General features: G+C 44.6%; 1 protein-coding gene across 3 annotated transcripts in view; it reads right to left on the bottom strand.

Moving 5' to 3' along the window:
• The window catches only part of racgap1 (Rac GTPase activating protein 1), a 65,360-nt gene that overhangs the window by 13,357 nt on the left and 25,092 nt on the right, over positions 1-26,911 (bottom strand). The window contains exons 1-9 of one of the 3 annotated variants that reach the window (XM_038786530.1): positions 24,506-24,610; positions 21,442-21,530; positions 19,001-19,203; positions 11,100-11,239; positions 9,156-9,231; positions 6,212-6,265; positions 4,540-4,605; positions 1,745-1,862; positions 310-446 (exon numbers count right to left, since the gene is read on the bottom strand). In XM_038786530.1, coding sequence (XP_038642458.1) covers positions 310-446; positions 1,745-1,862; positions 4,540-4,605; positions 6,212-6,265; positions 9,156-9,231; positions 11,100-11,239; positions 19,001-19,203; positions 21,442-21,526 — 879 coding nt within the window. In that variant the 5' untranslated portion in view covers positions 21,527-21,530; positions 24,506-24,610. Of the gene's footprint in view, positions 1-309; positions 447-1,744; positions 1,863-4,539; positions 4,606-6,211; positions 6,266-9,155; positions 9,232-11,099; positions 11,240-19,000; positions 19,204-21,441; positions 21,531-24,505; positions 24,611-26,911 lie in introns of those variants that run through there. The other 2 variants (XM_038786531.1, XM_038786529.1) reach the window with 2 other exon arrangements.

Here is a 26,911-nt window from a genome sequence, read left to right as displayed (position 1 = left end):
AATAAAATAAAAAAAAAAGACAAAAAAAGTTGGCATTTGGAACATTGCAATGCTATTCCATGCTATAACCTGCACATCTTTGGACTGTGGGAGGAAACCGGAGCACCCGGAGGAAACCCACGCAGACACAGGGAGAAAATGCAAACTCCACACAGTTCCCCACCCAAGGCTGGAATCGAACTCGCGTCCCTGGCGCTGTGATGCAGCAGTGCTAACCACTGTGCTGTCCCTGTGTACAGGAAAGCGAAACACAACCAATGACTGCGACAAAATAATTTAATAGAAAAACAAATAAAAAATCAGAAATACCGTTTTAGAGACAAACTCATGCGTTCTCATCCCGCCATTACTCTGAGGCGTACTACAATGATCAGATCTACTGGTTGCTGATGGTGTGCTTGAGGGTGTTTCAGAGATGGCATCAAAATCTTGCCCTTTCAGATTTGCTTGGAAAAAAAAAAAGAGAAATTGGAAATGATGTTAAGTCCTGGTCAAATAAGCTGGACAAAGAATTCAGATAAATTGTTCAAATTTACTGGTGATCAAATAGACTCTTTCAGCCACCATCACACTCAATAATATCTTAAAAAAGCACAAGACATTTGACTAGAAGAAAACTGTGCCAAATATGCACTAACGATTTTGCCTCTATTATTAATTAACCCAAGTTTATTGCTAAAAATCAGCTCACAAATTCCCAAAGTTAGCGAGCAAGAACAAATCCAAATCTGTTATTGTACAGCTCCTATTATAATATAATAGTAAGTGGTTGCACAGCAGGATTATCAGCAGCCTGGCAAGTCTCCAGCCCTTCCTCTCTGTGGGATGCATGGCAAGAGGAGATAAACAGGGCGAGCAAGACAGAAAGGTACAATTACCTAATTTATGTATAAATCCATACCGATACACAGCAGAGCAACCAAATGGAAGAAATAATCGCCTCTGTTTGAGCAAAGTATTCTGCATTTCTATGACAACAATACCCAAAAATATCCTATGCTCTGTTGCAGAAATTATAGGTGTGTGTCAACCCCACTTTTGGCATAACAGGACGCGATGAATCCAACAATGGAAAGGAAATGTGTCTGGGCAAATGCAGATCCACTGAGACAGTCCTTCCAACCAGCTCTCCACAAATCAAGCAGAAAGCAGCATTTTAATGATTAGGATTAACTGCAATCTTTCCATGAATATTTCCGACCAGATTTGCAGATGGGCAGTGAATGCTGGCCTAGCCAGCAATGCCCACAACCCTTAACTGAATTAAGAAAAAAAAAACTTGGGACTTTTAAATCTCAAGCTTTCAGTCTAATGATTAAGTGTCTGGATTCCCCAAACAGATCAGCTGTTCAAAATGGCAAGGAGCTGAACCAGAGAGAGCAGGAAGGGATTTAATTTCAGCCTGTGCTGAGTTAATAGAAAAACGGCAGTGGCTGCAAATGGCTTTCGTCACAACCCCCAACCACAGCTGGAAGGGTAGAATGTGCTGTGGAATTGACAATGTACACAATGAGGTTTCAATTAAGTCAATTTATAAAGTATAAATCCTCCAGCTTAACACCAACAGCAATACCCGATTCTCAGAATTCCCTGCAACAAATAATTTATGAAAGAAGGCAAACTCCTCAGCTGATATACAAATCTCTCCAACAATCCACATCGCTGCCAGTTTCCATCTTGTGCACAGATGTTCAATGCAGACCACAAAGGGTAGGGGCCTTTGCATTTTGTCAATAGAGCTCACCTGTTCGCCTCCTGCTTCTTGTCCAATATGGCACCGTCTCGATTGTAGAAACTGCCTCAATTGGCCCACCATTATTTGGCAAGGTCAGAGTGGTTTTAGCCACAATGGAGTCATTTGCCTGAAAGGTAACCCAAACAGTCAGCAATATCCTGACAGCATTCTCATATTCACAGATCCCCAATCTTTCCTCTTCCCATGTCCTTCCCTCCAACCCCACATCTGTAAATCTTGGGGACCACAACATTTATAAAGTATAAATCCTCCAGCTTATAGGGTGATCACCCTACTCAAGCCCACGTATAGGGTGGATACGTGGGCTTGAGTAGGGTGATCATTGCTCGGCACAACATTGAGGGCCGAAGGGCCTGTTCTGTGCTGTACTGTTCTAATTCTAATTCATCATGAAAAACTTTAAGCACTTGATTCTTTGGTTTAACTTCTTAAACTCAAATTAAGATTGAGAGAGAAACAACAAAATAACTTGTCAGAGAAGTTAACAAGGCTTAACTTCTCTGCTAATTAGGATCAATCATTGGAAACAGAAAAAGTTGTTTCAAAGTTTTGACTGGTATAGAACAGAAAGCAGAACAAGCAGCTTCCCCTCCAGCTACATAATGGTTTCATTCATGGTGGTGGGGGATGCTGGTTGCGAAGGCAGCAGGATGGGTGGAGAGAGCAATTAATAAAGCATATAGTGTTCTAGGCTTTATTAATGGAGGTATAGAGTACCAGAGCAAGGTTATGCTGCTTACCCCTTTGAGGGGGGAGAGCTGACTGGTGGTGATTTAACCGGAGGGTCACCACACCTCAGGCGAAGGGCAAGGTTGAGAAGGTGGGGCCTACATAAATAACCTCAGTTGGTACAGGGATTGAATCCACGCTGTTGGCCTCGATCTGCGTCAAGAACCAGCTGTGCAGCCAATAAAGGTAAACGGGCCCATGTACAATTCGGGGCACCACAATATAGGAAGTGAATGCATTGGAGAGTGCAGAAGAAGTTACAAGAGTGGAACCAGGGATGAGAAAATTCAGTTAAGAGGGTAGATTGGAGAGGTTGGAACTGTTCTCCCAAGAGGAGATTTGATAGAGATATTCAAAATCATGAAGGGGCTGGACAGAGTAGATGGGGGATAAACGGTTCCCGTTTGTAAAAGCATTTAGAATGAGCACGCACAAATTAAAAGTGATTTTCAAATACAGCAAATGTGATGAGAGAAAAAAACCTTTTCACACTGAATGGTTCAGGTCTGGAATGTACTGCCTGGAGGTGTGGTGGAGGTAGGTTCAATCGAGGCATTCAAGAGGGCATTTGAATGGAAACAATGTTGAAGGGTATGGAGAATGATACAAAGTTATAATGCTCACTTGGAGAGCTGGTGCAGACACGATGGCCCCCCCAGAAGATGGCGCCGGAGCGAGGCGACTCTCTGCGAGCTCACTCCAACAGATCCACTTTTTAAACTTAACTTATACTCGTTCAATCTTTTCCCGATTATGTATTTTCTTTTATTCCCTTTTCTTCCCATATACTTAATGATCTGCTGAGCTGCTAGCAGAAAAATACTTTTCACTGAACCTCAGTAGACGTGACAATAAACAAATCCAATTCAATCCAAATGGCCTCCTTCTGGACTAAAACCCTGACTTCAAAGGTCAGTTCCTCAATATATTTAAAAGCAGGTTATTACAGATCTAACTGGGACATCCTGATGCAGAATAGAAAGTGAACACAGCAGTTGAGTAGCAATATCTATCACCCCAGTTGACCTGGCAAATTTTTAGAGTAGGCCCCACATTTGAGTGAATTGGACCTTGGCTGAACATAATTGCAAATTCTTGGGACTAGAAAGCAAGACTCTGTACCTAGGACAATGAACAATTCATTATTAAACGCATGCACACATAGGGGGAAAGAGGAGTTACATGGCAGCAAATCAATTTTCCTTTCATGCAGTTTAGGTGTTCCAGAATAGATGTTTCAGTCAGAATTATTCCTAAATTGTAAACTTTCCCTCCATAACCGGTCTGCAACCTTCGACACGGTTAACTTAACTACACATTCCTCCTCTAACACCTCCCCATTGTTATCCAGCAGGGCTACTCGCACCCGATTTCCTGCTTATTGAGTCATAGCCAGAGAATCACGTACAATGGCTCCTCCTTCTGCTCCTGCACCATTACCTCTGGTATCCCACAAGGATCGACCCTTGGCCCCTCCTATTTCTCATCTACACGTTGCCCCTTTGGTGACATCATCCAAAAGTAGTGTTAGTTTTCAAATACCAGCTGATGACACACAGTACCTCTCTCGACTCCTCCACTGCTGCAAACATATCTCACCTGAAGAAGGAGCCGTGCTCCGAAAGCTCGTGTTTGAAACAAACCTGTTGGACTTTAACCTGGTGTTGTAAGACTTCTTACTGTGCTCACCCCAGTCCAACGCCGGCATCTCCACATCATGGCAAACATATCAGACCGCTTACCCAACAGGTAAATATTGGGAAGACTGAAGCCATTGTCTTCAGTTCCTAATGCAAACTTTTGTCTCTCTCATTGGCAAAGCCTTGTAACCTTGGCTGCCACATTTTACCCCAAGTTGAGTTTCCGACCTCAGATTTGCGCCAGCACCAAGACAGCCTGTTTCCATCTCTGTAACATCACCCCGTCCCAGCTCATCTGGACTGAAACTCACATCCGTGCCTTTGCTACCTCTAGACTGGATTGTTCCAATGCACCCCTGGCTGGCTCCCACACTTTACCAACTGTTGTATATTATATTTGTCACTAATGCTCACCTTTTCAATGGATCGTGACCGTTTCGCTGGGGCTGGCTGGATATCAACCAGGACCCTTGAAGAACGCTGCAAAGAAGCAGGTACAAAAGTCTTTAATGCACCTGGACACAACTTATTACATGACCATTATTAATCAGGAAGGAATCTGGTGCTCGAGCACAATTTTCCTACCAGCATTATTCAAGTGATTTCAGGTAAGATACAATGTTTTACAGCCAAGATGCATTAGTAATTACAGAAATGGCTGACTGTATTACCGATGCCCTTTAACCCCAGTATAAATTGCCTCCATTTACACAGGAGCTTCAGAGACATCTTGCTGATGAAACCAGTCAGTAAAAGCAGGTTTAATAATGGGTGTGCAATCAGTAAGAAAGCTGGTACATTCATTTATAATGCTAATAGGAAAATTGTGTTAAAGTGCTTCCAGAGAAAGGTACAGTGGTACAATGTTCTACAGCAGTGAGTGAGTTTGTAATTACAGAAATGGCACATCAAAAACCCAATTTATTTAGCAAGACAAGTGACAGTATGACCTGAAATCCAGGTATAAATAGCCTCCATTTAGACAAGTGTGCCATAAACTCCTTGTGGAAGATACAAATCTGCTTTTGTAGACCGGCTTCACATCAGGAACAGAAAACACCTTTTATCTGAAAAAGTGGCATGAAAAGAGCCGCTCATCACCACGACAGATTGAGGGGGAGAAACCTGGGTCTGAAATTAGTTTCTTCAACTTAAATAAAAGCAATTGAACTGTGAATATAGTGTTGGCTGAAGTAGAGAGGGAAAATAGACTAAAAGTTAAGCAGCAGCAAATATTTAGAAATATATTGCATCGCACACAAATATATTCCATTGAGAGACAATGGGATGAGTTCTGGAGACCCCAGCCAGAATAAATTCGCTCCTGGTCTCCTGCTGACGCTCGGAGTGGCACCCAGGAACGAATCCCGCTCCTTTTCCATGCAAATTTATGCATGGAGGAGAGATCACGGGATTCTGTTGAAATTCTAACATTGGAGCGCCATTTTGAGTGGACGACCCACAACAACGCAAATCCTGCCCCCCCCTCTCCCATAGCTGACTAGGGGCATCCTTCTCCTCCTCTTCCTTCATCAGAGACCCCTGCGTGAAAGCTGGAGAGCAGTCCAGGCAGAGGGTTGAAAAATCATTGCATTTTCACTTATCCTTTCCTAACATCTGCTGCCTCAGACAGATGTGTTTAATGCAGCAGCTGTTACAAGCGTCAGAGGCTTCCTCAAAAGCCCAGTACACTTCAAAGGGCTTGAAATCCCATGACAGCTTCACACAGCAATATATTGCGTTGGCCAGTGATTGATATTTTTATTACTCCAGAGCAGTTAAGTGCTTTGACACCCTCATTTCACAGGAGGAAGCTGTGGTGAGGGGCTGTCAATCATCATAGGAGCATTTATGAACATTGTGGTTAGCATCAAAGCAGGATAATTAATGGAGATGCATTCAACATGAAGGAACTTTACTTTGGTTATCATTTTGTGAATGAGCACCATGCAAATATGCACATCCCATGCTGAATTACACTGACTTTATACTTTTGTGGTTGTTGACGATTTGATGGGCTTTGGACCATCCTTACAGATTGTATTAATGGAGCCATCAAACTTGAGTAAGAAAGTTTGAAACCTACCCGTTTTTCTCTTTTCTTTAACTTGACAGTCCTCACAATGGAGGAATCCCAATCCTGCATCAAAAAAAATAGCGTTTCATCTCTTGGCAACAATGACAAGAGAAATATTCAACCTTAAATTTTTGGGAAAGATTTTGGGTTAAACGTTTCAATTTAGGCGCTAATGTGAAGTTTCTACATTAGATAGACTGCAGATGAACGAGCCAGCCAGACCAGCGCGAATGTTCACATAATGCTAAGCTGATGTCCTTTGAACGCAGGGGATACTAGACACCCAGCTATGCAAAACATTTGTCTCCTCTCCATGCTACTACACAAGTGCTCCAGAGAAGCCAACATGAACTGTTTTGCTTTTCCTCCTCTCTCAGGCAAGCATTTGCTTGCCACTAGCCCATATCAAATATCCCAGTAGACATTGGAACTCCATAGAAACATTCGCTTATTACAGAGTTATCATGAGCAGCATTAACACAATGGAATTGCGTTTCTCCAACACGTGGTAGAGTTTATCAGGTCACAGCGCTGTCTGTTTAAAGAGCACCCTTCACTGACACGAACGATACTCCCCATCAACCAGCTGCTGACTTTGCCATAAAATCCCAATTTTAATAAGCCGTTGTAAATTCTGAACGCGAGTGGAGAATAGCATACACAAACCAAAATTCGGAAGTTTATGTTAAAATTTGGGTCACCGAGTTTGCGTCTCGCCCACTAGGGAAAACATCCTGTCAGCATCCACTCTGTCAAATCCCATCAGGATCTCCACTTTTAATCACCTCTCATTATTCTAAACTCCAATGGATACAAGTTCAACCTGTCCAACCTTCCCTCATATGGGCAGCACGGTTAGCACAAATGCTTCACAGTGCCAGGGTCCCAGGTTCGATTCCCGGCTTGGGTCACTGTCTGTACGGAGTCTGCACGTTCTCCCAGTGTCTGCGTGGATGTCCTCCGGGTGCTCCGGTTTCCTCCCACAGTCCAAAGATGTGCAGGTTAGGTGGGTTGGCCATGATAAATTGCCCTTAGTGTCCAAAATTGCCCTTAGTGTTGGGTGGGGTTACTGGGTTATGGGTATAGGGTGGGGGTGTGGGCTTGGGTAGGGTGCTCTTTCCACGAGCCTGTGCAGACTCGATGGGCCAAATGGCCTCCTTCTGCACTGTAAATTATGAAAAAAAAATCCCAGGAATCAATCAAGTGAACCTTCTCTGAACTGCTTCCAATGTAATTCCATCCTTTTCTAAAGTTCAAAACTGTACACGCTACTCCAGATGTGGTCTCACCAACACCCTGTACAACAGTAGCAAAACCTCCCTACTTTTATATTCTATTCCCCTTGCAATAAACACAAACATTCAATTTACCTTCGCGATCACTTGCTGTACACCTGCATACTAATGTTTTGTGATTCATATATCAGGACACCCAGATCCTTCTGTCCTGCAGAATTCTGCGATCGATTGCTATTTAAATAATATGCTGTTTTTCTATTCTTCCTGCCAAATTGGACAAGTGAACATTTTCCCACATGATACTGCATCCGTCAAATTTTTGCCAACTACTTAACCGTTCTGTTACCTTTTACAGACTCTTTGTCCTTCCCACAACTTTACTTTCCTACTTATCTTTGTATCATCATTAAATTTAGAACCGTACAGTTCCTTCCTCCAAGTCCAAATCATCATTTTTCAATTTTTTTCATTAATATAGATCGTAAATAGCCGAGGTCCCAGCACTGATCGGTGTGGCACACGGTTCGGCACTTTTTGCCAACCTGAAAACTGCCTATTCATCCTTGCACTCTGCATCCTAACCAATCCTCCAGCTATGCAAATCTGCTACTCACTACACCGTGAGCTCTTTTGTGTAGCAACCTTTGATGTGACACCTTATCAAATGCTTTCTGGAAACCCAAGTACACCACCTTTACAAGTCCCCCACAATCCATGTCGCTTGTTACTTCCTCAAAGAGCTCCAATAAATTAGTCGAACACAATTTCCCCCTCACAAGTCTGATTTGATTTACTAAAGTCTCCTGCTATAACCACCTTAATAATTGATTCCGAGGGCAGCATGGTGGCGCAGTGGGTTAGCACTGTGGCCTCACGGCGCTGAGGTCCCAGGTTCGATCCTGACTCTGGGTCACTGTCCGTGTGGAGTTTGCACATTCTCCCAGTGTCTGCGTGGGTTTCACCCCCACAACCCAAAGATGTGCAAGCTAGGTGGATTGGCCACTCTAAATTGCCCCTTAATTGGAAAAATGATTGGGTACACTAAATTTATTTAAAAAATAAAAATAAAAAAAATAATTGATTCCAGTGTTGTCCTTATAGGCCAACTGTAGTTTCCTGCTTTTGGTCTCTCTCCTTTCTTGGATAGAGAAGTTCACAGAATCCCGACAGTGCAGAAGGCGGCCATTTGACCCATCATATTTGCACCGACCCCCCGAAAGAGCACCCTACCCAGGGTCAGGCCCCACCCTATCCCCGTAACCCCACCTAACCTTTTGGATACTAAGGGGAAATTTAGCATGGCCAATCCACCTAACCTGTGCATCTTTGGACTGTGGGAGGAAGCCCACGCAGACACAGGGAGAAAGTGCAAACTCCACACAGTCACTCAAGGTCAGAATTGAACCTGGATCCCTGGCGCTGTGAGGCAGCAGTGCTAACTACTGTGCCACCGTACCGCCCTGTTGCATTTGCTATTTTCCAATTTGATGGCAGATTTACATTTCGTAAAGCATATTTTGTGCCAGCACCATCTATTTACATTGAATTATTCAATAAAGCAAATAAACTAATCCTTTCAACACAAAACAACTGAACAGGAGAGACTGTGCCACCTTAAATTCACTGGGTGTCCCTAATACCCTTCAATCAAACACCATTAACATGGCCCCAACCGTATCTAACAAAATAAAAAAGAATTATGTAAAAAGAATTACCAACGAGTCATCAGTCTTGTCATAGCTAATATCGGAATGAGACATAAACGATCCAGACTCATCTATTGTAGATAATCTAAAAAAAAGTAAAAAATATTTTAGGAACCATCAACTCATCAAGAACGTTCAGTTATTTGACTTTCCTACTTTGCCCGATCTCATTCTATACGATTGCAAGATATTTGGCTATTCCGTGCCCTCCTCTCCCCTCCAGTCATTATGAACATTGGCACACTTCTCCCCAAATAACATTTTAAAAGGCAGCAACATTGTTCTTTGGTCACACTCGAGGGTGAAAAAGATAGTATGCGCAACCCTCAACAATAGTAAATCCCTTCTTATTTATTTGCGCCTTTCAGCCAGAGCAAAGAATCTTTAGAACTAGAGAAACAGACTGCGAGAGGGTGTGGCACCTTACAGCCAGGCCAAGATGATGCCATATAACAGGAGGACAACACAGGGAGTCACTTTTCATCTCCGCAGGATGCTTCAAAGCTCACTTTTGCAACGCGGCCACGATTGTTTTGCAGGCTAATGCAGCAGCCAGTTAGCGCACAGCAAAATCTCACAAACAGCAAATTAGAGGAGTTACCAGTTAGTCTGTTTTGGTGACGCTGATTGAGGGAATACCATTTTGGGAAGGCTGAACAGTAGGATCTTTAACATCCACCTCAACAGGTATGGGGGCCTCAGTTTAGAGGCAGCATCCCAGACAACAGAGCATTCCCTCAACACTGTATGAAACTGTCAGCTTATATACTGAAGCACTCGAGTTGGACTTGAACCTACAATTCTGGTTTGCAAATTCCTCACCTAGAATGGCAATTTCATGCAGAACAACTCACGAGCGAGAGGCGTGGCTTCTACAAATATATAATTTTACACTAATGCTTTTAGCGCAAGTGTTTTTAAAAAGTATAATGCCAAGGAAACCCACCCAGGTATTTTGAGGTGGCATCCAACTTCACTTTGAATCTTGTTAATTGAGAGAATTTGATAAAACACTCAAGTGCTCCATAGACAACAATGAAAGTGAAAGGAGGGGAGAGTATTCTTATAAAAGGAAAATAGGCAGCATGGTGGCGCAGTGGTTAGTGCTGCTGCCTCACAGCGCTGAGGTCCCAGGTTCGATCCTGGCTCTGGGTGGAGTTTGCACATTCTCCCCTCGTCTGCGTGGGTTTCGCCCCCACAACCCAAAGGTAGGTTAATTGGCCACGCTAAATTGCCCCATTGGAAAAATGAATTGGATAATCTAAATTTTTTTTAAAAAACAAGAAAAGGAAAATAATTCACTCAAAAGAATTCTCGGCTGTTCTTTTACTGGTATTAAGACCCGGGAAGAGATTCTCTTTCTTGACACTGCCACTGCAGTGACATCAGATAGAGAGGATCTCAGTTTATTCTACCCTAACAGCTGGAAGAGGCATAATTCCAAAGCGGACAGAACGCTGTTCTGGACACTCTACCTCAAACCATACTACAGGTTTGGAAATGTCACCTCTGCCTGTCCTGTGGATTTGCAGGGCTGGGCAGCACCAGAAGCAGCTCCTGACTGGTTTTATGCCTGGTCTCCAGCTGGTTGCACTGGGGCATATGGGGAGAAACTGCAGTTATCGGAACACCCTGGCAAAGAAGGAGGGTTGACTGGAGGACCTCCAATGCTGCAGAAAAATAAAAATTAAAAATATTAAAAAAAAAAAAAAAAAAAAAATCGGTGCTTTGGTTTTCTAAACATTTTCAAGCATAATTGTGAAAAAGTACTGCCCCTTTACCCGACTTCCTCCCAAGTGTTGTGTGAAATTTCAACTGTGACTTTTCCTGATCTAACAGGACGCAAAGACCTCGCCTGACTTCCCCCCCCCCCCCCCCCCCCCCCCCCCAATTATGAAGCTTTATCCTAAAACCAACAGCACAAACAATTTGTTGGTGACTGAAATGTACTACCGTTTGTTGGATGTATATCCATTAGAATTTGAGCATTTGGGGTTGAGGAAAGCAAGAGCAGACTTCTGTTCTTCATTTAATTGAATGCTGGTCGAGCCTTCTGTTATGAGGAGCTCTCGGATAAGCTGAATCTGACGTTCCTTAAATGAAAGAAAGTAATTACTACAACGGAAGAGTACCATTGGCGCAAGTTAAATCAAATCTTAATGTGGTCACACTGCCTGCTTCTGATCATTCTCCAGGTGATCCTTATGCACACAGATAGCAGCTGAGGACAGCATTTGGGTTTGGCTGCAATGGTCAAACTGCCCGACAATGCTCACGGTCTTAAGCTTGTGGATAAAGAATGAAAACAAGAGCAGATTACCAGTTTTCTCCTACAACTGCACTCCAAGCACTAGCCATTGCCAACAAGAGGGAGAAAACGGGACTACAAGAAGCTCCACTACACGTTAAGGCGGTCATCAGACCTTGTGTAACATCGCATACATTGTACTGGCAAATAATTATTCAACACCATCTTGGCAGTGGAGTGGTGAGAGCGATTGTTGAAGACTAAATGGGGAACAAGGTGTGTGCAAATGGCTAGAAAAGGTTCGAAGATTTCGAAGTTACTTTGTTAAATAAGTGGGGCATGTAGATATTTGTAACCCCAATTTTTCACAGCTCAAATGTTGCAAACAAGGTACTGCAGGCAAAAGATCAGAAAATCAAGTACCAAACTCCCATCCATCCAATTTTATAGGTTGTGATAAAGCAGGCCAAGCTGATCATATATGAAGGTTTCCAGACGTAAATTTTGCATATTCTGAACACTCCACCCATAGTGCAAACACAGAGCCCTCTTGCTCCAGCAGAACTCAAGGCAAGTTTTACCGGGGTCGCTTGTGCTTCACCGCTCCCTCTGCTACATGGCAGGTTACTTGGTTTTAACTAGTAGTCATTTAATTTGAAATTTCCTGGCATTTACACCCACGCTTTTCTTCAACGTTTAGTTACGGTGGGCTATCGCACAAAAACAAAAGAGTTTGAGGATTTAAAAACATTTACTCTTGGGATGTGGGTGTCACTGGCTGGGTCAGTATTTGTTGCCGATCCCGAATTATCCTTGAACTGAGTGGCTTGCTAGGATATTTCAGACGGGGGCAGTTAAGAGTCGACCACATCACTGTGTGGGTCAATAATAGGCCAGACCGGGTAAGGACGGCAGATTTCCTTCCCTTAAGGATAATGACCCAGATGGGTTTTTACAACAATCGACAATGGTTTCATGGTCATCACTAGACATTTAACTCCAGATTTTTATTGAATTCAAATTTCACTATCTGCCATGGTGGGATTTGAACCTGGGACCCCAGAGCAATACCCTGGGTCTCTGGATTACTGGTCCACTGACAATATCACTATGCCACCACCTCCCCTCCAGCTATTTCCTACAAATACTTTCTCCACCAGACAGCCTTCCATATACGTCTGCACAAGGGAAGCGACAAGTGCTGTTCCTGCAAGGGGTAACATCTTTATTATGGCATTCGTGGATAACTTTCACGAGGTGGCAGCGTCCCCTAGTGCATGTAGGCAGAGTTCTTCATTTTAATCCATTGATTTTAGAGGAAAGGTTTTCTCTCAAATAATGTCCAGACGGCTCCAAAGCATTAACATGAATAGCAGTGAGCAGTATTCACGAAGCTATCATAATGCAACATCCAACAGGATCGGCTTCATCTGAAGCAGCACTAGATGGATGGACTGATTTATAACAACCATGATTGTTGAGCCCACAAAAGAATCACCTCATCCAGGTCTTTTGCTGACCTTTGGAGCATCAAGAAAATAAGTGTGCACCTTTGAGGCTTCGTTAGTTCTGGGCAGCTGCCGAAGTGCATAGTGTTGCACACTGCTTCGATTGGTACCTCTCAAAGGGTACAGGAAGTCCCAACTTGAGTTTGTGCCATTTTTGAAGTGCGGAGCAAATTGACCTCCTTCCTTCAAACGCCAACATACCTCTGCCTCATTTGCAGCCAGATTTGAGGAAACCAAGTGACCGCTCTCAGGCCACTCTCCTTTGACACACCTCCGAGCAAGCAAGCAATTTGTTGGCAACCTCCGGCAGCTTTTAAAAAAAAACAATCCTTTGGAGCCTTATTAGTTTGTGCAAACTGTAAATCAAGGGTGCAGGTCAACCTCTGTCAGCAAACCTTTATTTTTGGCTGGAGCTTCATCAGATTGGGGAAAGTGAAATGAAAATGAAAGTGTCTTGCATTGCAACACTGGCCCTGGATTCTTCAAATTCGGGCTGAAGTGTTGATTACACAAATGCAATACTTTCTAAAGGCCTCAGATTGTGTAATACTTCATGTTCTTGGAGAAAACACCATAGGCTGATGAATCCATGTTAGTACTGCCTCCGCACTACCAACCCTTGTAAATCGTATAAATTGGGGTTAAGCATATTTGGGAAAGCATTGACTGAATGATTATATGAGCACATAATAAAGAGACACTCATTGACACCGGTGTGGGAGTAAAGTTAGGAGGTTATACACTGATTATGCTTTGCACTGAATAAATCGAAACAAAAATTGGCTTCTGGTCTCCTACTCACCAACTGGCTGTCATGAGGTTGACTGCCATCAGCTGTAACCCAGTTAAAATAAACTTTGCAATAATGCAGCACGCTGGATGTTAGATACTTCAGTGCAACTTATTTTAAAAAAGAAAAAGAAATCTATCAAATTCTTTAAAAAAAATAAATTTAGAGTACACAATTACTTTTTTTTCCTATTAAGGGGCAATTTAGCGTGGCCAATCCACCTACTCTGCACATTTTTAGGTTGTGGGGGCGAAACCCAAGCAGACACGGGGAGAATGTTTAAACTCCACACGGACAGTGACCCAGGGCCGGGATTCGAACCCGGGCCCTCAGCGCCGTAGTCCCAGTGCTAACCACATGCTGCCCCCAAATCTAAGAGGACTAGACAGGGTAGATGCAGGAAGGATGTTTCCCATGGCAGGGGAGTCTAGAACCAGGGGTCAAGAGTCTAAAGATACAGGAAGACCATTTCGGACTGAGATGAAGAGAAATTTCTTGACCCAGATAGAGTGGTAAACCTGTGGAATTCACTACCACAGAAAGCAGTTGAGGCCAAAACATTGTGGGCGCGATTCTCCGCTGCCCACGATGGGTCGGAGAATAGCGGGAGGGCCTTCCCGACATTTTTCCCGATCTCCCGCTATTCTCCCCCCCCCCCCCCCCCCCCCCACCCAACGACACGAATAGCTGCTCGCCGTTTTTTACGGCGAACAGCGATTCTCCCCAGGCCGATGGGCCGAGTTCCCAGGCCTTTATGGCCATTTTCACGAACGCAAACACACCTGTTCTCACCGTTCGTGAAAACGGCCGCAAAGTGCCGTCCCGGACAACCATGGCACCGATTGGCACAGCTGTGCCAAGGGTGGCATGGGCCTGCGATCGGTGGGCACCGATCGTGGGCAGCGGGTCCGATACCCGCTCACTCTTTGTTCCTGCATGCGCAGGTTTGAGGCATATGCGTGATGACGTCATCCGCGCAGGCGCGGGTTGGAGCCGTCCAACCCGCGCCTGACGTCATCGTGCATGTCAGCCGCCGTGACGCTTGGGCTTAGCGACGGTCGCTAAGCCCGCGATGCCGTGCTTCACGGGGCCGCACTGCTCGCCCCGCCCGGGGGGGGGGGGGGGGGGGGGGGGGGGGGGAAGAGAGAATCGGATCCCGGGAGGGGGCGCGGAGGCTGCCGTGAAACACGGCCAGTTTCACGGCAGCCTTTACGACTCTCCGCATTTGCGGAGAATTGCGCCCTGTATGTTTTCAAGAAGGAGTTAGATATAGCTCTTAGGGATAAAGGGATCACAAGATATGGGGAGGAAAGCAGGGACAGGTTATTGAGTTGGACGATCAGCATGAATGGCGGAGCAGGCTCGAAGGGCTAACTCCTATTTTTCTGTGATAAGTGTTCCCTATTATTACCATTCACCATTATTACCATTCCCTTGCTTTTAAAATAAAGTTCTGCCACAATGTCATATATTAACGTTCTGCTGTCAACTGCAAGTGGAAACATTCGGGCATCCCCATCAAATTCTTTCAGAATTTTAAAGGGCTCTATTATATCACCCTTCAATCTTCTCTTTGGGAAAATGGAGCCCCAGCCTGTTCTATCACCTTAGTGCAGTGCAAGAGGAAGAAAGAATTTCTATCATTTCCATTCAATGGAGACCAGCACTCCAAGTGAAGTCTAAAAATGATTTTATATAAGTTTAACATTCTCCCGCTCTAGGAATGAGCCCTGATGTTTGGTTTGCCACTTTAACCTTATTAACCTGCACATCCAAATTCCTTGGCTTTGCTACCTCATTTAGACACTTCATTTCATTTCATTTCCCTCCCCCCCCCCCCCCCCCCCCCCCCGCCCCAAAAAAAGGAGTATGACCTTCTTGCTCTTAATAACAAAATGTAGGAATATATTACAGGGAGGAGCTGCTTCCAAGTACATCCAAATATAGGCTAAACCTTTACTGCAAATATAAAATAGTCTCGATTCTTTTGAATGCTGGACATGGTTAGAGAAAATTGTCGTAACTTGACCACAAAAAGGCAGTCGAAACACTTTGTTAATAAAGTTAACCTTCTTTAATATATAAAAAATAACAAAGTTTAACATACAGTATAGACTCAAAAACAGGAGTTCACATAGAAACAGAATAGAATTGGAACTAACGACAGTCAATACAAATATACACAGGTAACGACGTCACAGCACTTGCAAGAAGATGCATTACACTATAAGTTAAACACGGAAATAATTAGCAGGAAGCATTTCTATAATGAAAGGTAATGTTAACTCTTCCGGGTTAATGGCCTTTTGTGAATGGCCAGCCTTCCACATTCTATCCTCTGTAACCTCAGTCATCCAGATCTCCTGCCGGCCATATCCTTATTCACACCAAGTTACCGTACCACATTGACCTCCTTTGGCTCCCAGTTAAGCCACAGCTCGATCGTTAGAATTCCCATCCTGATTTTCAAACTTGCCCACACACAAAACATTGCGTATAAATTACATTTCTGACAGCTCTGTACAAATGCTGCCTGACCTGCCGCGTGCTTCCATTTCCAGAATTTTTCCTTGTTTCACATAGTTGGAAGATTGTGTAATGGAGTCTTCACTGTACGCCACTAACAGGCACGCAATGTTATTTACCCTCAGACTGACTGCATTTATCGTGGTTTTATTTGTAACAGAGCAAACGGAGACCAGTTGTGATGACATGGTGTACAGCCCTTTTCTCGATTGCCAAGCCATTGATAAAATTAGAATGAGCTGGAGCTGCATTTTGTTAAGTACCTCATCACATCTTCTGGGCATCGCAAAATGGATTATATCCAATATATTACTCTTGAAGTATAAGCATGTATTACTTCGATAAATTGCACCCAGTGAATGCAGTTAAACCCGTTTTCTTTGTAAAATGTTGACTGAAGGTGGAATTGAGTGCAAACACCAGAATAACACCACAGAAGATAGTAAGAAGTCTGACAACACCAGGTTAAAGTCCAACATGTTTGTTTCAAACACGAGCTCTCGGAGCACTGCTCCTTCCTCAGGTGAATGTTGGACTTTAACCTGGTGTTGTAAGACATCTTACTGTGCTCACCCCAGTCCAACGCCGGCATCTCCACATCATGACCACAAAAGATAAACAGGCAGGTGGAAATCTCAATATTTTATCCAAAAGGAAGCACTTTACATCTGACAGAACAGCACTCGGTACCGGACCGTAGCCTTACACTGTAACTTCAACCCACAATCTTTCGAATCGCATGGATGCGCTATCGAGTGGATAAATAGCAAGAGAGACTATGCAAAGAAAACTGTAAGGTGCACTTTCATAGACTTCCATTAATGAAGACAAAAAGGATTTATTAATAAGAATTGTTACTTATTAATGTAGCCAGCTCCCAAAATCTCTCTTGACCAGGAGGTCTCCACCCCATGGTACGACTCCCAATTGGTCCCCAGGTCAGATGACCCATAGTCTACCATGTTGCCCTTAAAAAGGGACAATCGCCACAAATCCCAGTTATTAACAGATCAGCCAGGTATAAGTATTTAAGATCTCAGTTTGATATTTACTTCAAAAGAAACAGCTTTAATACGAAATATAAAACCCACAGTCTATAGGAGTTTGACCTTAGAACATAGAAAAATACAGCACAGAACAGGCCCTTCGGCCCACGATGTTGTGCTGAACTTTTGTCCCAGATTAAGAACAAATGAATCTACACTCCATCATTCTACCGTAATCCATGTACCTATCCAATAGCCGCTTGAAGGTCCCGATTGTTTCCGACTCAACTACTTCCACAGGCAGTGCATTCCATGCCCCCACTACTCTCTGGGTAAAGAACTTACCTCTGACATCCCCCCCTATATCTTCCACCATTCACCTTAAATTTTTGTCTCCTTGTAATGGTTTGTTCCACCCGGAGAAAAAGTCTTTGACTGTCTACTCTATCTATTCCCCTGATCATCTTATAAACCTCTATCAAGTCGCCCCTCATCCTTCTCCGTTCTAATGAGAAAAGGCCTAGCACCCTCAACCTTTCCTCATAAGAATAGAGAATTCCACATCCTTCCTAAAATGAGGCGACCAGAACTGCACACACTATTCCAAATGTGGCGTACCAAGGTTTTGTGCAGCTGCATCATCACCTCACGGCTCTTAAATTCAATCCCTCTGCTAATGAACGCTAGCACACCATAGGCCTTCTTCACAGCTCTATCCACTTGAGTGGCAACTTTCAAAGATCTATGAACATAGATCCCAAGATCTCTCTGCTCCTCCACATTGCCAAGAACCCTACCGTTAACCCTGTATCCACATTCATATTTGTCCTTCCAAAATGGACCTCACATTTTTCAGGGTTAAACTCCATCTGCCACTTCTCAGCCCAGCTCTGCATACTATCTAGGTCTCTTTGAAGCCGACAACAGCCCTCCTCACTATCCACAACTCCACCAATCTTCGTATCGTCTGCCAATTTACTGACCCACCCTTCAACTCCGTCATCCAAGTCATTAATGAAAATCACAAAACAGCAGAGGACCCAGAACTGATCCCTGCGGTACGCCACTGGTAACTGGGCTCCAGGCTGAATATTTGCCATCCACCACCACTCTCTGACTTCTATCGGTTAGCCAGTTCGTTATCCAACTGGCCAAAGTTCCCACTATCCCATGCCTCCTTACTTTCAGCAAAGGCCTACCATGGGGAACCTTGCATGATGTGCAAGCATGTCATTGTTAAAGGTTTACAGAAGGGAAGACCCAACTGTGCACCCAAAGATCCCACCAGGCGCCAACAAGTGACAAAATGCAGTTTGCTGCAAACGGATACATTGCTCTATTAGTATATTGCTGAGTTTTTGCTTGTGTATCACTTCACCTTTAAATAAATCGAAGTCAAGTAGTTTTAGCCTGCATATATTGACCTGGCAATGTATCATTTGCAACCTGCCAAGAGTTGATGGGAGAATGCAAGACTGTACTTCCCCACTAGTGGTTTAGTCACAATTGGGCCTTAAATGCTTATAACTGGGCACACTAGTCCTCATCCAGTGAATAAAAGGTGCAGCTTCTGGTCCCCAAGGATAAATTTGCTTTTGAAAACAGTTGCCACACCATAACAATAGCAAGAAGGTTGAAGGAGAAAGCTTTAAACAGATGTTGCAGTTTGTTTGGCTAAGTGCACTATGTTCCTTCAATATTACAAGGTGGTTACTCAATCCCTGTATCCAGAAATTATGAAACACAGTTTTTAAGCACTGGGTTTGGAATGAAGTTTTAAAATCAGCCAGACATACCAGTCTTTCGCACTCTGTTTCTGCTTTCTGCCGACGTTTCATTTCTACGTCAACTTGGTTACGAGCGTGCTTCAATTTGACATCAAGTGCGCTCCGTTCTGTCTCAGCCTTTGTTAGGCACTCTGCGGCACGGGTCAGCTCCAGCTCAGTCTTTTGCCATTTTCTTCTGCACTCTTCGAAGTTTCTGGCTAACTGAATAAACTCTGTTGGAAAAAAGGTATGGTTATAATTAAGTGCTCGCCAATGTAACATGCTTATTCGGTCTCCACACTATCCATCAAGTCTTGCCATTTCCTTTGCCAAAAGCTTCTTCCCACAGCTTCTAGACTCAACAACTCTCCCTCGGACCGATCTGTTCCCTGTAAGAACACTATTCACGACGCCCTATGCTGCTCTTGTTTGGCCCTGTTCCGCACTGTAACCAATCACTGTTTGTCGATGTACCATTTGTCAATGTACTCTGTTGATTATTCTTTTGTTTACTATGTATGACTGTGTACGTTCCCTCAGCTGCAGGAAAATACTTTTCACTGTACTTCAGTACATATGACAATATCAACCAATAGGCACTACTGGGTTTAAAATTATATATAACACTGTCAGACGTTAAAGATGTTCCAAACTAAAGTTTCCAAAACATTGCCTCGGTCCTGTGGCTAGTTGCCATGGCGATTTAGCCCATGTGATGCCCCGTGACTCATTTTCAATTTGGGTTTATAATGCAAATTTTGCTGCGCTCTCCTCCTCAGATGAAAAGGGACACTCAAGGACAGGCTGGTTCAAAATAATCCCACCATTATTCTGGGGCAGGGAGAAATAAAACAGAGAAGAGAGCCATTGAAGTCATAAGGGGGAAAGACATTGAGTGGGAACAATTTGAGCAGCGAGAAATGTAAGCAACACGGGGCAGCACAGTGGTTAGCACTGCTGCCTCACATCGCCAGGGACCAGAGTTCAATTCTGGCCTTGGGTCACTGTCTGCGCGAAGTTTGTTCGCTCTCCCAGTGTCTGCGTGGGTTTTTTTGGAGTGCTCTGGATTCCTCCCAGTCGAAAGATGTGGTTAGGTAAGATGTGGCTATGATAAATTGCCCCTTAAGTGTCCAAAAGGTTAGGTAGGATGCTCTTTCCAAGTGTTGATGCAGACTCGATGGGCCAAATGGCCCCCTTCTGCATAGGGTTCATCAGTTCTTCAAAGTCGGGGCGCGACCCACCTGCGTTGTCCGCGGCGCTCCCGATCGCGCAAATCCCCGCGCAGCAGCTGGCTTTTCATAACGCTGGCTGCAAACATGTTAAAAAAAAATTTGCCCGCATTGCATATGCTCGCACGATGATCGGCGCGCATGCGCATCGGGCACGCATGCGCAGTACACCCGCTATTTTCTTAAAAACCGTTGCAGCTTTTTGTTTTAAAAGTTCTGTAGTGGTTATTATTCATTTAATTTTTATTTTTTTCATTTAATTTATTCATTTTTTTTTACAAGTTCGGGTGAGTTTTATTCATTTTTTTCATTTATTTTACTCATTTTACTCTTAGTTTTTTTTTTTACAAGTTCAGGGGGGAGGGAGTTTATTTGATAAAGGTTCACAGGAAAAAAAAAATCAGAACTTTGGACAGATGGAGACTCCATACTTTCCGACACCGGAAGGCTTCACCTTCATCCAACAGGTTCCATTGGAGGAGCGTGTACGAGGGCCAAAGGGACCCAAAACCATTTCCTCCATTTTTGTCTGCAGCAAACAAGGCAAGAGAAAATGGTGGGTCGCGCAGGTCAGCCGGCTGGTAAAAATGGGTCCCCAGAAAGAAAGTTTGCAGAACACTGCTATAGCTGATACCAGGGAAAGCAGAATGGGAGTCAGAGGAACCAGCACACAGAGCAGATCAGCCAGGGGCAGACTGCATAGATATTGAAAATGAAAAAATGAAAATCGCTTTATTGTCACGAGTAGGCTTCAATGAAGTTACTGTGAAAAGCCCCTAGTCGCCACATTCCGGCGCCTGTCCGGGGAGGCTGGTACAGATATTGAGGGTGGAGTGGAGAAACGCTCAGCTTCAATAAATGAATATGCTAAGTAACAAGTGGAAATTGCATGTATATTAACTACCGAGTCATTCCGTCAAGAGAAACAATTGTTACTAAATCTGTAGAATTTAATACAAGGCATTGTCATTCCCCTGTTACGACAAGTAAAAGTAAGGAATTAGCAAATTGGTTCAAACAGTTGAAATCTTTATGTTTGAAGGAAGTTAACTGCTTTTGCATTATAACCATTTTGGCTGGTCCACGAGGCTGTGACACAGTTCTCCAGCCCACCAAACCGGGTTGGAATCCCTATCCTGTTGGCTTTGTACCAAATACCCAGGATTTTAAGCATCTCAAAAGTAAATTAGATGCATAATCTCACTGATCATGACCAACATTGGCAAAATTATATATGCTTACGTGGCTCAATGCCTTCATTTAGTACTTCCATCTGTCTGAGCAACTGCTCGAACATGTTCCGTAGAGTGACCATCGCAGATTCCATTTTCCTATATATGAAACAAAGGTTAAAACATAATTGCAACTAGAATAGTAACACAGCTTTCACATACTCCTCAGTTTTAAACTAGAGTTTTAAAATGAAATGCTCTCATGTACACACTGGACTTGCAAGGCGACAAAAACCAAGACAAGAGTCTTATCTTCCGCCAACTGAATTTTAGCCTGACAGGTAGTTTAAGGTGAAGCTAATCTTCTCTCCACGACTCCACCTGCAGGGAACCACGTTTGGCTGGAAGTTACAAGACATGCCACATGTACGGGTGCAGTCAGATGTTCCCTTGAAAAATCATAAAATGGCTGTCAGCCCAAAGATGGCGATTGGTTTGGTTTACCCTTCCGATCCCCTCAACAGTCTTATTATAATTTATAAATTATGAGACCTGGAGTAATGGGGGTTTGCATAAACACAGTGCCACAGAGTATGCACTGCCACTCAACAGTAGAAATGTAATATTTACTCAGTAGAAATTTGGAGTGTTATGATTTCACCAGCCAGAATGAAGGACTGAGTTTGATGTGGTGGTGACAAAAATAATACTTCATTAAACTGTGCATGTCCAATCACAAATGATAACAATTTAAAGAATAATTTCTGCAGAATTTAATTGAAACCAACAACACAAGCTGAAGAATCCCAGAGGACATGCTTCAGCCAAGAAGCCTCCAGCAACATAAAAGGCAATGCAGTGATTCCACAATTTTTGGACATTGAGATTTTTAACAATATTTCTTCCACAGAAAACTTCATTTGCGAAAAATAGCTGAAATCATCTCTCAGATCGGATGAAACAGCTCCGTTAAGTGTTTAAGAATCCAAGTGCTAACAGCACTGAATGGCAAATGGGCTGTGCTCCAAGCTGTACTGTTAACGGAATGAGGAAAACGGTTCAATTTAGTGCAAATAACATGGGACCTGTTGCCACTCACATTCAAATAGAACAAAAAAAGTTTTGAAACTATTGCTTCGGTCTGCAATAAGTACAAGCATTGAGGTGCTGAGCACAGCAAAGGCACAAAAGCATCATTAAACGCTGATACATAACCACAACCCACTCATGCCCACAAGAACACAATACAAGACCAGAAATGTAATGTCTCAGGATTGCAGTAGCGTTGGGCAGACAATGCTATGGCCTGAAATTACTTAACTGAAACTACACAAGTGCAACTAACACACCATTAAAGTTAGCCGATAATGCTTTCATTGGGAGGGAAGGAAAGTCTATTTCCCACCTCACCCAATGCTCTTGTGTGCTGAGTATACACAAGGTTGGCAATTGTATTATTGTAATGCACAAAACAGTCGCTATCACTTTCACTTCCAAATCCAAAGATCGTGGATTTAAGTCCCACTCCAGAGAACTAAGACTGGGAACTGGGGTGGACGTTCCTGGTGCAGCACTGAGTGACTACTGCACTGTCATTGTGCTGACTTTTGAATGAGAGGTGTATACAGAAGATCCCATGGCATTATTTTGAAGAAGAGCAAGGGGGAAAAGAAGGAACTATCCCTGGTATCCTGGCCAATATTTAATCTCTCATTCAAAATCAGAAAAAACAGATGATCCGGTCATTATCACATGGCTGTTTGCACGATCTTGTAGTGCACAAATTGACAGTCATGTTTCCTACATTACAACAGTCACCACAGTTCAAACAGAACACTGGACTTGATGCAATGGGGGGGGGGGGGGGGGGGAGATGCCAAGAGGATGGGAAAAGTGCTATAGAAATACAAAACTGATTTTTGAAAGCCCAGGGATGTGCAGATCCAGTGGATCAATTTCATTTTGGGGCTAAAGGGATATGGGGGGGGGGGGGGGGAAGAGAAGAGAGGAAATAGGTAGGGTCAGGGTATTGAAATTGATGATGGCAGCAGTGACTAGCACTGTTGTTTCACAGCTCCAGGGTCCCAGGTTCAATTTCTGACTTGGATCACTGTCAGTGGGGAGTCTGCATGTTCTCCCCGTATCCAGGTTCCTCCCACAAGTCCCGAAAGACGTGCTGTTAGGGGCTTTCACAGTAACTTCATTGCAGTGTTAATGTAAGCCGACTTGTGACACTAATCTTTAATAATAATCTTTATTGTCACAAGTAAACTTACATTGTAATGAAGTTACTGTGAAAAGCCCCTAGTTGCCACATTCCGGCGCCTGTTCGGGTCACAAAGGGAAAATTCAGAATGTCCAATTCACCCAACAGCACGTCTTTCGGGATTGTGGGAGGAAACCGGAGCACCCGGAGGAAACCCACGCAGACACGGGGAGAACGTGCAGACTCCACACAGACAGTGACCCAAGCCGGAATTAAACCTGGGACCCTGGCGCTGTTAAGGCACAGTGCTATCCACTGTGCTACCCCATGTGACAATATTGTATCATTTGGATTGGATTTGTTTATTGCGACTTGTACCGAGGTACAGTGAAAAGTATTTTTCTGCGAGCAGCTCAACAGATCATTAAGTACATGGGAAGAAAAGGGTATAATAATTGTGACAATAAAGATTATGATCAGCCATGATCATAATGAATGAGAGCAGGCTCGAAGGGCCTCCAACAGCTCCTATTCGCTGTGCTAAATTACCCGTGTCCAGGGATGGACAGGTTAGGGGATAGATGGGGGAAGTGAGTGGGGCCGAGGTAGGGTGCTCTGTCCGAGGGCCAGTTCACATTCGATGGGCTGAATGGCCTCTTCCTGCAGATTGTGTGCACCCAGTGATTTAGTCTTTGCTGGACCATGTTGGAGATATCTGGCTGATCAGGGAGGGCAGCTCACTGGGCAACGCCGCTTGGGCTCCCCATTGATCAGGAGGGAGGCAAACGGCTCTTCCCGCTCTTTGTCGCTTAGTTCCCGGAGCCCGGCTCCGACCGGGAAGGAGCCGCAGCAGCCGTCCCCGGGGGGGGGGGGGGGGGGAGAGAAGGTGTGAACAGCAGGCCGCTGTTACCGGGAGGGGGGATCTTACCGCTCAGTACCTCCGGTCCGGCCTCCCGCTCTCCGCCCCGCGCCTGCTCCGTTGCTGCAGGTCGTTTGTTCGCGGTCTGATTTCAAACTCTCCCCAGCGGCCAATCAGACCGCGGCGTTTCCCCGTTCCTCCCCCCCACGGTCGTGACGTAACCACGTCTTAAAGGGAACGCCCCCCCCGCCTTCGTCACCGCCAAAGAGGCGGGATCTTCATTTGGCCGACCGTAAATCTCCCACTCAGGCAACGCCTCCTCTCGTCAGCAACCGAACCAAAAGGGCACAAGTACCCCAGCCCTGCCACCCTTACACCACAGGAAAGTTCCCAAAAAAATGGGATGGTAGTTTTATTCCTGTTTTATTTTGTTATATAATATCACATCTAGTTTACCAACCCATTCCTTTCTTCACAAATATGGGCACATCTCTGCAGTCTAAATAATGCACATTTGGACATACCTTGGGCTGGATTCTCCATTATTAGGACTATGTCCCCACGCCGGCGTTAAAACGGTGGAATTTTATTCCTGAAAATCCTGGATTAAAGGGACTGGAATTCCCAATCCCTGCAGGGGGCTAGCAGGGACCCGGAGTAAATCTCTCAGCTTTTGCTGCAGATACGGACCCCCTCACTTCCGGGACAAAGGTTGCACATGCGCAGGGTGGCGGCCTCCAGCAGCCGCGAGCTCCATGGCGGACTCAGACCGCAGAGCTGCACCCAAAAAAGAGACCCCCAATCGGCCACACGCCTGATCCTCAACCTCTGCACGAACATTCCCCAGCCACCTTTTAGACTCCCCCCTGGCCTCTGATCGGCCGGCCTCTGACCAGGGCAACCGCGGACTGAGTATGCAGCCACCACGCAAGTATCCCGACCAGCAGGACCAGGTTAGATCCACGCCATCGGGAACTCAGCTGGTCAGGGACAGAGGATGTCGGAGTGAGCCTCTGGCAATGGCCCCCGGCGGTGTGGCCTACTCCCCGGTGACACCACTTCTGGTGCCCGGAAAATCACTGAACCGGCACCCGGCCCGTTTTCGGCGTCAAACTGGATTCTCCGCCCCATCGCCAGCCGCGATTTTGGAATCGGGGTGCGGACAATCCAGCCCCTTAGCTTTAACTCTGTAATATCACCTGACTTCATCCCGGCCTCAGCTCATTGGCTGCTGAAGCCCTCGCCCATACCTTCATTACCTCGAGACAAGACTATCCCAACACACTCCTGGCTGGTCTCCCACATTCTATGCTCCATAAACCATCTAATTCAGGCCTTTTGACCATCCCCAATTTTAATTTCTCCACTGTATCTAGGCCCCAAGCTCTGGAATTCCTTCCCTAACCCCTTCACCTCTCTACCTGGCTGTCCTGCTTAAAATCAAACTCTTTGACCAACCTTTTGTCACTTTGGGAGATTGTGTTGCATTAAAGGTGCTCTATAAAGTATAAGCTGTGGAAATGATGTACCACATCCAGTGTGGTTACATGTCAGAGGCATATATTCAGGAGTGACCCTGTTGTCGGCTTTTCTGATGTTGGGTAGTCAAGAATGTGGCCGTGAGTCCATTGTACCAAGTAAAGACTGGCGAGCTCTCTCACCTCTACCCCTCTGCTGTCATTTCTGCTGCTTTGCAAATGCTTTTGATAATGACTACATTGCTGTGTGCCTCCTGTAACCTGGGGAACTTACTCACTGTTTCGGGCAAGCTGCATTTGGTGGCTACCTACTAGCAGAACGCTGTCTTCTCATGCCTTGGAGGCACATAGCTTCTGGTGCCTGGTGGCCACTGGCTTGTAGATGGTGACAAGCTATAGTTGATGATTAGCTCTCGATGATGACTCTTTAAATCTCTTTGTACCCAAAACTAAAACCCAATAAGCAGTGAGGGACTGGAAGGATTTCATTTTCTTGTCAGCTCATTTCGTATTTGGTACTCAGACACAATTCTGAGGTTTAGCTTGGCCTAAAACATTAGCATCAGGCATTAATATTTGTTTGTTTCTTCAAAATGACATCTCGTACTCTCAAATGAAATGTTTGTATTGTCTCATGGTAAGGATGCTGAAAAGGTACCACTCATTAACAGAAGTACAACATGCCGCCTGCAATATCTCTGGTGGTCAGTAGGTGGCAGTTATGTCACAGCGAATTCATTGAACACCTTGATTGGGATTCTCCATTCACCGCCGCTGCGATTGGGAATCCCGATTAGGCAGACAATGGAATGTCGGCAGAAAAACGGGATCGGTGCTGGGCGTCAGACCCATTCCCATTCTCCGCTCCCTCGCTGCATGTAAGATATTAGGCCACAGCGTGCTACCTGCCCCGCGCTGGCGGGAAAATGCAAAATAGTGATTTGCATGCAATTGAATTCTGCACCTCCCGTGTGTTGCTCCAACTTCACAGCGGGAA

Source organism: Scyliorhinus canicula, chromosome 28 (assembly GCF_902713615.1).
Source record: "Scyliorhinus canicula chromosome 28, sScyCan1.1, whole genome shotgun sequence".
NCBI lineage: Eukaryota > Metazoa > Chordata > Chondrichthyes > Carcharhiniformes > Scyliorhinidae > Scyliorhinus > Scyliorhinus canicula.
Note: the sequence above shows the minus strand (reverse complement) of the source record. Positions and strands in the feature narration are given on the sequence as shown.